At 50.3% G+C, this 11807-nt stretch overlaps 3 protein-coding genes across 3 annotated transcripts; 1 reads left to right on the forward strand and 2 right to left on the reverse strand.

Annotated features, from left to right (window-relative positions):
* Positions 1 to 291: 291 nt before the first annotated feature.
* On the forward strand, positions 292 to 4192 carry TRUGW13939_10228 (uncharacterized protein; the record flags this gene model as incomplete). Its single annotated transcript, XM_035493341.1, has 4 exons — positions 292 to 308; positions 459 to 593; positions 1924 to 1963; positions 2012 to 4192. The coding sequence occupies 4 exons, from the start codon at positions 292 to 294 to the stop codon at positions 4190 to 4192; spliced, it is 2373 nt and encodes a 790-aa protein (XP_035349234.1).
* Positions 4193 to 4714: 522 nt separating this feature from the next.
* TRUGW13939_10229 (uncharacterized protein) lies at positions 4715 to 7998 on the reverse strand (the record flags this gene model as incomplete). Its single annotated transcript, XM_035493342.1, has 4 exons — positions 4715 to 5035; positions 5084 to 5292; positions 5365 to 5791; positions 6151 to 7998. The coding sequence occupies 4 exons, from the start codon at positions 7996 to 7998 to the stop codon at positions 4715 to 4717; spliced, it is 2805 nt and encodes a 934-aa protein (XP_035349235.1).
* Positions 7999 to 8646: 648 nt separating this feature from the next.
* TRUGW13939_10230 (uncharacterized protein) lies at positions 8647 to 8981 on the reverse strand (the record flags this gene model as incomplete). The annotated part of the gene is made up of 3 exons (XM_035493343.1): positions 8647 to 8655; positions 8713 to 8874; positions 8931 to 8981. The coding sequence occupies 3 exons, from the start codon at positions 8979 to 8981 to the stop codon at positions 8647 to 8649; spliced, it is 222 nt and encodes a 73-aa protein (XP_035349236.1).
* Positions 8982 to 11807: the final 2826 nt, after the last annotated feature.

Here is an 11807-nt window from a genome sequence, read left to right on the forward strand (position 1 = left end):
GCGATGACCGCATGCCGGTCACGTGCAGCCAATCAGGCAGCTGCACGGCAGCTCGCGCCTCAGCTGTGGCGGCACGGGACGATGACGTCGGCGCGCCCAGGAACCGGGCTGCCTAAGGCCTTCCCCGGCCCAGGCGAAGGCGCCGCTCCTACTTAAAACCCGCCGTCGCCCGCTTATGACCGTTTGCTCACCTTTACCTTCACGCCGTGCTTCTCCTGTCCAGCTCACTTCAGCTCCTCCACCGTCTACAGTCTCGATTTTATCGTTTAGTCCGCCCAGACTCGCGCCAAAATGCCTTTCACCGCCTCGTAAGTCGCCCTAGCCCCTCTGTGTTGTCGTTCGTCCTGGCCTACAATCAGCTATGGAGAGCAGCATCAAAAGGCAAAAAAAAAAAAAAAAGAAAGAAAAGAAACAACATTCTAAAATTGATCGCTGGCTGACTGGCTTCCTCGCTGCAGAGACATCTGCAAGATCATCTTCGCCGTCATCCTGCCTCCTCTGGGTGTCTTCCTGGAGCGCGGATGTGGTGCCGACGTGCTCATCAACATCTGTTTGACCATCCTGGGTTACATTCCTGGTATCATCCATGCCCTGTACGTTACTCAACCCACCCTCATCCGGTTCCTTGATTACTCATGACACCGCAGGTACATCATCCTCAAATACTAGAACGAGCAAGCTCGCGCCCGCCGGCAATGGAAAAGCCGCTCTCGCCGCGGCCGACTTGGCGACCTGACGCCATGCCGCCATTCTGCCTGGCTTGAAGACGAGGGGATGTGATTCCGGGCCGGCCGGCAGCGTTCTGCTCGTTATGATATGGTGGCGCTCCACCTGGCGTGAACCCGCCAACCATAACCTGCTCTATCTGCCTCTCTAGCCGTCTTGGGCTAGCCTGTGTTCGCACGCCAAGTCGTTGCTATGCGGCTTGCTTTCTCTCTCCTTAATCGACTTTGCATGCTTCCCTCTCCGAATGATACCACCTTGATTGTTTCGCGTTTTGTTGGGCTTTGCGCTCAAGATGCGCAGCGATTTGATTCTCAATTCCTTTGTCCGTGGCGGAGTTGTGGACGCTTTTTTCTGTGTACTTGGACCTTGCTTGTACTTAGGCATCCCAATAGTCTTTCCGCATTTTTAAATCCATAATAATATCCACGATTCTTCATTACTACGTACTACCTGGCCACGAACCAGTGGGTCAAGAACACTAGTTGCATCATTTTGTCGATCTCCATTTACCAACTGGGAAGATCTCAACTGGCCAAGACACATGCGGTGCGTCATCGGTGCGAAGTTTAGCTGCCAGTAGATCTATATTGAGATAGATCTAAGAATAGAATAGCATTTTGCCAGTCGCCAGCCAGCGTCAACTGCCTGCTGCTGCTAAATCAGTAGCTGCAGGGTCACATGACGTCGAGTCATGTGCGGCGGCCAATGAGCCCGCGCACCGGGCCCTTCGGCTCTGCTGTTAGCGCCCATCCGGCGCGTACTCAATCTACATCTCGACTCTCCTCGTCCAACCATCCCCGCCAAATGCCCTGAAGACTTTTCTGCAGCGTGCTATGGCTGTGGGCCATGCCATGCTGTTTCAACATGGCGCGTACTCTCCCAGAGCATCCTCTAGTAACCTTTCTTCTTGACCCCTGGCGCGTACGATGCACAATGCCGTCCAATAGCGTCGTGTTGGAGCTGGAGGGCGCTGGCTCTTGTTTCACTATTCTTCGCTGATTTCATATAATATGGCTTCCTCACTGCCCCTCGTGCTGCCAGATCAGATCTCATCGTGTTGTGTATTTTTCATAGAATCTTGCTTTCAATCAGACTAGTCTTTCGTTTTCTGTTTTTATTTCCAATCCTCCCCGTCATCGATCCGAGCAGAGAGATCTGTATTGGGCCATACTACTATGTCTGACTGTAACTTATCAGATTGTCTCGGATAGCCATCTATCCTCTCATCTGCATCAGGGTACGTTCTTCCAGATTACTCCAGTTCATTGAACTGACCCCTGTTTAGTCTTGCCGCAGTATGCTTTTAGCCTGTGGGGGATGGCGAAGTAGTGTTCTCCTCGTTGCTTCCGTATTTGTTGGCCTCGCCCAGATAGCTGTCGCCGATTGCAAGTCTTCAGGGAACGACCAGTGGCTCGCCCGAGATATCCCCAGCTGCGCGCTATCCTGTGTCAAGCATTTCATCCAATCCGAATTCAACACCGGATCTTGCTGCGATGGCACATCGCGCTCCTGTCTCTGTCGAACCAATAGCACGAGTGGGCTCACCCTGGGGGAAGTGGCACTGGCCTGTACATACGGATCTTGCTCGGATGATACCATTGACAACGTCACGTCTAAGGTGTATACCATATGTAATGATGTGAATGGAGCGCTCCCTGAAACGCACGCGACTATCACTGCAACGAGAGTGCCAGAAATTGCATCAATCTCTAGCCCCCTTGTCACTTCATCGCCTCTTACAGCCACCCGGCCTTCAATTACTTCATCGCCTCCAACTACCAAGCCTTTGACATGGACATCCCAAACCACTCTTGCCACAAGTACTTGGGTCAGCAACACCCAGATTATCCCGCCTGTTACAACATTCTCGACGCCAGCTATCCCAAGCCCCACAACATCTTTGGCAAACAACACCTCGACAGCAGCGTCTTCCGCCTCTGCCACTGCGCCGCCTTCATCATCTGGTCTAGGTTCGTCTGCCGTCATCGGGATATCGGTGGCATCCGGAGTTTCTGCCATTTTCTTGGTCTCAGTCGCAGTATTTCTGTGCGGGAAAGAACTGAGACGTCGCAAGCTACATGCGCAGGCCAACGAGGGGTTTGAGATTGGAGGCGACATGAGTGAGCCTCCCGATTTCTACTCGCGCATGTCGCCAAACCCACCGCATCCATTTCCTACACTAGGAGGAGGCGCGGTCTCAGTGAACTCCGGTCCAAACTTCCACCAATTCCCCACGCAGCCGGTCGCTCGAAATGGACCGCTCCAAATAATCACCCCTACGCAGGGGATCGGGATTGGGGGTGCTGGCTTCACTCCGAAGATGGATTACGAGGACTCGCCCCAAAGTCAAACTTCGCAGCATACGCTGTCTCAGCTGCTTCCTAGCAATCCAACCACACAAGGACTGTTCCCGGAGCCTTTGACTATCATCCGCTACGGTCCACAGTTACAACCGCGCCTGCGCCCATCGAGCGAGGCAACGATGATTGATGAGGAAGGCGCACGGCAGAAGAGCGTCTTTGGGCCGCCTCTTGATCAGCCACAATCCCATGCTCGGCAAGTCTCGGATGGTGCGCCGAATGGGCGACGCCCTGTAGGGCTTCCAGCGAACCCTCGACCAACGATACGCCCTGTCGGAGGGAGGGGAAAAGAACACACATTGCGCATGGGCGGCAAGCTTTACAGGTGGGAAACACCTGACGATGTTGGATTACCGCCAACTCCACCTCCAAAGAGTGATGGCAGCATTCAAGTGGGACGTGCTGTCACGAGATACTCTACCTCTCTCCAAGGGCCTCGTTCATCTCCTGTCAAACCTGGTACGGGCAACATGCAACTACAAAGGAATTTCTCTAGACTTGGAAGCGGTCTTCGCTCCATGAGCCGGATCTCACGGACACTTGAAGAACCGAACGCAGCCTCCCACTCTAGAGAGAGAGACCCGCCTGTTGAAAACAATGAGATAGTAGGATATAATGATGATGATGAATACCACAGGCTGGGGCGCTCTCCTGTGAAATATCCGACAATGCCTCGTTCTGCCGCCGTGGCCCCGGTTGCAGAAGCGCTGCCTGCGCCGCGAGCAGCCCTCTTGTACGAGAGATCACAGCCAGACGGTTCGAGCGGTTCACCTGTCAAAGGCCTCTTCAACATACCGCTCATCATAGATTCTCCTTCGCGGTCTCGATCCAGCAGCCCTAGTGGTTTGCTGGCGAAAAGACGTGGCGAGAGAATGGCTGAGAGGATGGAAAGCCAATTTCGCATTGGCGTCCAGAATACTCAGGGGCTGCCCACACAGCAAACTCGAGGACGTCCGAGGTGGAACGTTCGAAAAGTCGGCCCAGATCCAGTATCTGTGGCTGGATCAATCACTCCTGGGACACCCCAGGATGGAACCAAACCGCCTCAGAAACATAACATTACTCCTACACGAAGAGGCGAAGACCTCTACCTGAGTGTCGACTAATTTTTACGACGCTCACACTGATGAATCTCATTCACTTTGGAAGTTTCTTAGCGCCTGTACATATATTTTCCTTCCCTTGCATCTATCTGCCTGCATCTTTTATGTATACACGATTGGTTGTTAGATTGTCGACTTCGTGTCTACAGAGTCATTGATAACTGTATTATATACCATGCAACATATGTACAATATTTTTTCTTACGCCAGCTTGGTTACTACCGGACAATGCAAACAAAACTGATTTCATTATGCTCCATGTCGTCATCACGGCCCTCATCCACGTGCAGCATCGCGAGCCGAGCCGCACAGTAAGTAAGCTTAAAAAGACGTCAGCGGCTATAGAATAAAACTTTGTTCTCGAAAGTATTAATTGATGGCTATCTTCGCAAGCAATGGAGAGTTTGAAATCTCCAGGAATGTTCGAGCTGATACATTGACGTAAATGACCCAAAGAGTAGTGGTAACGAGTTTTGTATACATGAATTACGAATAATGGACACATGCATATCTAAGTATATGATATCACTGTAATACAACCTGGTTCGGAGGGGAATATTGTGTAGGAGCCTCTCTGGTTGTCTCACCCTCCATGTCAACTGCTACCACGCCTGGTAATTCGTTAGGAACCCTACACGGAAGTAAAAGTGAATCATCGAGGTCGTGTATAGTATATCCTTGATCGAGTAGTGAATGAAAGCATTGCATATCTAGATGTGTGTTGTATCGGGGAAGGCTCCCCCGTATATTGCGCAACACCTCGCGACGTTCTTTAATCCAAACGTCCCTTCTAAAAGCGTGAGGCCACCCGTAATCTTCGATCATGGTTCGTTTAAGCTCCGCATGCTGTATGTTTCTGTTAGCTGCTTTTTTCCCCCAGTGTATTCCCCTTACCTCTCCGTCGTATAATTCAATAATCCCGCACTCGGTATTCCCTTTAAAGGCAATCCATTCTAGGCTTTCAAACTTATGAACATAAGACCAGATAGTCTCGACAGCAGGCAGCTCCGGCCAATTGCGAGCGTTCACGGGATTTTCGGGTATTAGATATTGTTCCGATTTTCCAGGAGGAAATTCAGTAGTGGAATACTCTCGAATAGTCCCTAGTAATGCTGTTAGCTTTTTTCATAAATGCTCATTGCAGATTCTCGCACACGAGTAGAATTTTGCCATACCAGTAGAGACATCCAAGACTAGTGACAAGCCATTGGGCAGTTGGGTAGTCATCAGGACTTCCTCGGGTTTCAGCTTCCATAGAAAATTTTCTCCTTCCTCTGGGGCCACATCATAATAATATGTGAGGGGATCCTGAGAAAGCTGCAGTGTATCATTCTCCGTGTACGGCAACCCACGAGTTCGCGGCAAGATCTCAAAGGCGCCCGAGATATCATACGACGCAGGGTGCGGGATCCGTGATAAGAGGTCAAGGACTAATGGATGTACATTGAGAGAGTCTTGCGGCGCCGGTAGAGGAGGCGAGAAGGGAGGATAGACGACATAATCAGGGGGGATATAACCAACGGCATCGAAGTGTGTGTACAGGGCAGTCCAGGCCTCTACAAAGGCGGTCACATTTAGATGAACCATCGTCGAGCACAAATGCTTGACATATGGTGATATTAATGTCCTGATAGCTGCTCTTGTATGTTGAAAAAGGAGAAATTGTACCAAGGCTAAGAATAATAATGGACCAATATTTGGCCAACCAACACTTTCGGCGGCCAATGAGTGCAAGCTTTTAGACAATCCTTGCAAGCGGCTCTTGGCGAGCGACAAGTAGATGAGAATGTTGGCATCTACTTTGTTTGATAAGGTTGAGTGATTTTTCCGTCTGCGCCGCATTAAGCTAATTTCGGCGCCGCAGCAAGTAGACAAAGAACATGCTATTTATTTCTCAGTAGTACTACATACTCGACTATACATATTCAGTGCTTCAGATGCAGATCGTAAAAACTGCGTACCCTCTTCCACAGATCTACCAGGTGCTCTCTTTCGCGAATCTGGCTGTTCTCTCGCGGATAGAGTACCATCTCAACAGGCTGGCTCGACCGATGCGAGTCCCGCCAGTATGCTCTTGCATATAGCGCCCCATCGTCTTCTTCGCCCTGCAGAATAAGAGTCGGAATCCTAGTGCTCTTCAAGCCTGGGGCAGGGTTGGCCCTCCTAGTACCAAAGACATCTGGCAGCGTGCCTTGAGAAGATGAGATGGCATTGCTGCCTCCCTGTGTTTCCGCACCAGCTGAACTGGCGCCACCGCCAGGACCGCACAAAGCAGCCCTGAATTTGAATTCATTCCTTGAAAGGACAGACGAAGACAAGATTCCACCTTGCAGAGATCCACTAAGTGCCAATCGCCCGCTGTCTACGAGCCCCTTGGCAATAGCTTTCCGTATAACAGCAGATATATCGGCGGAATCAGCATGGCTACTGATACCACGGTAATTGGGAAATAATACTGCATAACCGGCAGCTGTTAACAAGGGGACTTCTAGATGGCGCGATACAGAAAAGGATCGAAGCACCTGGTAGAATGAGCCACCGTGCAAGTGAACAACCGTTGGGGGAGGCGTTTGTGACGATGATAATGATGATGTGGATTTTGGTCTGAATAGCCATCCGCCACGCTCTTGGCCGTCAGATGCCCGTGTGGAGATGTATTCTGCCTCAGAGAGGTCTAGTTTATAGGGAGAAGAAGAATTGTGGGAGGAAAGTTGGGTGAATGCATGGTCCTTCTCAGCTTCTTTCCCCTTTGAGCTCCTCACGGTCACAGACCAGACTTCGCTCGGCTTCTCAGGGCTGCTACGAGTAATGGCCAGTGTAAAGTTGTCCGAGTCGGGCAGCCGAAAGCCGTCAAACGAAGTGATTTCAAAGGCAGATTTGAAGAAACTCTCAAAGGGCCACGTAGTGCCAGGAATCCCCAAAGCATGAGCTGCGTCGTGGTCTGTGTTTTTCACGCGTGCAACGACCGAATCCCTCGTAACGTGTAGAGCTATCGCGTCACCTTCCCAGCCAAAATAACTGCCCCATTGGCGTTTGCGCACCCTGGCTTCGTAGACTGAATTCGGCCGTGCTTCCTTTCGCGAAGTGGCAGAGCCGATGAAGTAGATGGTATCTGGCAGCGGCCATGCAAGAGTAGTGACAAGTCCTCGGAAGTCGATGAAATGCCTAGCGCTTCTGTTCTGCAAGCTGACGATTTCTATTCGAGTCGAGGATGTATCGATCCCTGGGATCGACTGTACTGTATAGGCAATGTCTTCGGAATCGCGACTCCATGCAAATTGCTCGACGTGCTGGTTGCCACGGATCACTGTAGTGACCTGCCGGGTTGCAACGTTGACAAGGCGCAATCGTTGATAGTTCAATCCAAAGACTCTCGCGTCACTGTTATTTTGGCTCTCGGTCTCGTCTTCGCTCAGAAAGGCAATGTGAGAGCCATCGGGGCTCCATTCGAAAGAGGAAATATCTTTCCTATTGTCTGGATTTGTGATCGCATACGCTTCCCCACCCAGTCCAGTAATGGGCAGAATGTAAAGCGCCGACGAGCTTCCCTTTTTCGCACGATCTGAAGTGAAAGCAATGAATTTTCCGTCAGGGGACCACCGAGGCGACTGGTCCTTGAAGACTCCGGACGTGATCTGACGAGACGAATTCTCTGCGCCAACCTCGGCGACCCAGATAGATGCGACTGCGTGCTCGTCCTTTCTAGAGAAAGGCTCCAGCGCATAAATCACTCGATGACCATCGGGCGAGATGTGAAGGTCCTTGGGGGTTTGCAGGTCAGCAAGAGCTTCGAGCGATAATTCAGCCATTGTGTTGTTGCCAGCGCGGAACGCTGCTTTTTGTCCCGATTGCTATCGTGCAGGAAAAGGAATAAAATGCATCACATTGAGAAAAAAAAAATATATTCTTCAATAGTAGTATTATACAAGCTCGCTTTTTTTGGCCATCTACTCGTGCGGGGGATACATGTATGTATGGCGTGATCTTGCATCATCGCAACTAGCTTGGCTAGGGCTAGCTGGTTTCCAAACTAGGTAATTTTTGCCAGTAGCCTCGTTGAGAGAACTGCTAAGGTTTTCAGTATTGGGATATATTAAGGGAAGATTATGGATGCAATTTTGTACATATAATGTGTTGTTTCCTGTGCGAGAATGCAAATCATGTGTCGTCCGAGACTCAATCCCACTTGACTAGAAGAAGCATGAAGCATTTATAGAGTAGAGGTATAATTGTTACTGTTACAATTCTGAGTAGAGTGAGGTTTATATACACAAAGGGAATAACAAACTAACTGATATGAAAGGGAGCTTGTGCTGTTGATATAATGTTTTCGTCTATTTAATCAAATTTCAAAGCAGCAGGGCGCTGTCTTACATATTTACTTGAATACAGTACCTATTTCGGTATAACCATAGCCGTACACTCAATTTCCACATTAGTATTCAGTGGCAGCGTCTTCACGGCGCCTGTCAGCACCAGTCGGCTATACCTAACCTCCACGGGAGCAATAGTAGTAGTAGAAGCTCACGTCTGACACGGTTTGACACCCCACAATACATCATATAAATTTCATTCATCTTGTCGAAATCTACCATATCTGCAAGGAAAATATTAACTTTCACAGCGTTCTTGATGCTTGAGCCAGCAACATCGAGGATTGCTGATATATTCTTAATGCATTGATGCTAAATCTTGTTAGTTAAGGTCGCTGTATAGGAATTCAATGTTATGATTAACGGGCAGTGCGTGTTTGAATATCCCCATCGATGGTCTTGCATGTTTTGGGATTCATGGCTATATTTTTCAGAGTAGTACACGACGCCGTTGGCGACGATTGCTTGGGAATACAGATCTGGAAGGAAATATGGGCATTGGGGATGAGAATCGAAGTGCGTGGGACGGCAATTGTGATGTTATCTGAGGCTGCTCTTGATGTTAAGTTACAGGAGCCCATGGGGTTATTCTATAACCTGGCGGGTTGGAAACCATGGACACGTTTTTGGTATCTAAGCTGGGGGCTGCTGGTTGACCCAGATTATGGCTGAGTAGCCTTATAGCACCGGTCATGTTTATATTCAGATGATATCTGCTGCTGTAATATCGACAAAGGTCGATGGTTTTCAGAGAGCAAGCTGGAACTACCGCGGAAGTATTTCGAGGCTAACGGCACATACACATATTGATTGGTATACATTTATACATCTATACATATCAGTTCAGAGTTAACGGAATAGGAAGTTGTCGGCTTTGTTATATCAATTGATGCATGTAGGGAAGCATCGTTCAAGTTCATCGTATCGTTCAGTTGATATCCCCTAGATACAAAGTCTATACAGTGCTGAGTTACTATCGAAATATTCACATGCATAAAGATATCATTACATCAGCTATGTTTGATTAAGTTCAGCCCGTTCGATATGGAGTTCTACGCCTTTTCTGCAAGCCATCTGCAAGCCACGAAAATAAACCGAGAGAGTTTGCCCATATCCCTCAGCTATGTCAGCCTCGTCGTCAGTTAGAAAGTTTATTCTCAGTGATGATCGCCATGTAGCCCGTGCCTGATAGTGTTACCGCCGGCCGTGGTGTCAGGCAACACCTCTTGTATATAGTACTATTAAGGTACAAACATGTGCATATAGTCGGATCAGGACCGTAAACAATTTCCGTTGCTTTATCAGGATAGACACAATTGACAGGGGGCCGAGAATTAAGTTTCTTTTACGCCGTAGCAACATACCATCCCTGGCAGCCTGTGTCCCTAAACGGATCTGATGCATACTTTCTCTTTCTCGCCGGACGAGACCCCTGAGAGCGGTCGGAGCGGTATACTCCGGTGCGAGTATAACTGACACAAACTGGGACTGCCACATAGTGCAATGCTCAGGTCCAGAACTCTCAGTCCCGGGGCCACTGGCTTGCCCGTTTTGAGACAGCCGGTTTTTCCAGCCTGCTACACGGTCACCACCAGTAGCGGATTTCAACCGAGGGAAACTAGTCTAGTCGCAGTCCGGTCCACTACTGACCTGGGGAAGTGGAGCGTGTTGAATGTTCTCTGCGTTAGGCCAACATATGTCCCTATACAGCGGAGGATATGACTGGCCGGGTGTTGCTGCCTGAGGCGGCGACTCGACGAAAACGGGATTCCCGGCGCAGGGGCATGACGTCAGCCATGCCCGAGCCCGCCCGACGACTAGTCCCAAAAGGGCTAGTGCGGGGCAGCCCAGTCAGGCTCTCTTAGTGCGCCTATTCCGGAATAGCGCGGCCCTAATCTCGGCTAGCCGTGCCCATTCGGGTCTAGTGCGTTGCTAAGCCCAGCACGTCTCCAGCTGCCCGTCGCGCGCCCGTTGTTCGCGTTCTGCCTGGTCAAACGTTGGCCGATGTCTCCATGATGGCATCTCAGGCCTCTACGAGTGCTCGCTCGCTCGCTCGTGTTATTTTCACTGTATCGCCATTGGCCATGCCCCAGGCTGTGCGTGCGGTCTATGCTCTGGCTAGTCGTCCTGGAAACCCCGGTACTAACCATGGGTGGCAGATACTACCTGGCATCTAATGGAAACAATCGACATCTGTCCGTTTTTGTCTAGTCGATGCGACTCAGTCGGACTCGCTGCGGCGCAGGCAGCCAGCCACCCTCGATTGAGTTGAGCTCGCCTGTGACGTTGTCGGCTTCTTCGGCATCAACTCCCTGCTTTACGGCATCCAGGACGATCCCGAGCGTACAACAGGTTTGACGACTCCATTTTCTCTGGGTCGTTTGTTCTCCATCATGAGGTCAACAACTCCGCCGTTGACCTGGGTGACTGTTGTGATTAGCGTAGCTGGCCAAATAACTTGACATGACGTGCATTGACCCAGCAGCTAGTCCGAGGTACACGCGGGTGTGCCCACCTTGCTTTATATTCAGTCCTGCGCTCTCGCACCATTTTCTACGCTCTAGCTCGTAGCCCGCTCCATGTGCTTGCCCGTATTTGCTAGACGGCGTCACGGCTTGCATCCCTGTACCAGAAAGAGCCCTTTGGGACACCGAGTCGAGCAAGCCGGCATGAAAAAGCGCCGTCGAGGGGGAGAGGCGATTGAATCAAATCGCTGGCTAGTCAGCTAGCGGTTCCACTCGGTTTGTTCGCATTTCTTTTGTTCGCCTAGTTCTGTCTTGATGTGAGAAGCATTGCATGGATACTAGTACAAATCACCCAGTGGAACTCGTAGTGGAACCCCCCGACTGGCACGCATGCTGATGGGCCGTCCTCATCTCCACGATCTCCATACCGGCGCTCGGTCAAAGTGCGACGGTGGGTTTGCGACTCTGCCACCACACCCTTTTGAGAGCGTTGCAAACAACAGCAGCTTCGTGTTTGGCTGACGATGAAAACTCGCCCTTCCTCCGCTCTCGACGCTATCTATATAAGAGCAGTGTCCCCTCCAGTCTCCACCGGCTCCATCTTATTGTTTTCATCATCATCATCATCAATCAAGTCACATGATAACTGTTTCTCTATAAACCTGAGCAGTCTCGAGTGCTCTTCCAAACTCCTTCTTTTCTTCTTATATCAATCGCATCAAACCGGTCCACCTACGGACCGCTCGCCACCCACTACACCACACTACAACATACACCAAC

Source organism: Talaromyces rugulosus, chromosome V (genome assembly GCF_013368755.1).
Source record: "Talaromyces rugulosus chromosome V, complete sequence".
Taxonomy (NCBI): Eukaryota; Fungi; Ascomycota; class Eurotiomycetes; order Eurotiales; family Trichocomaceae; genus Talaromyces; species Talaromyces rugulosus.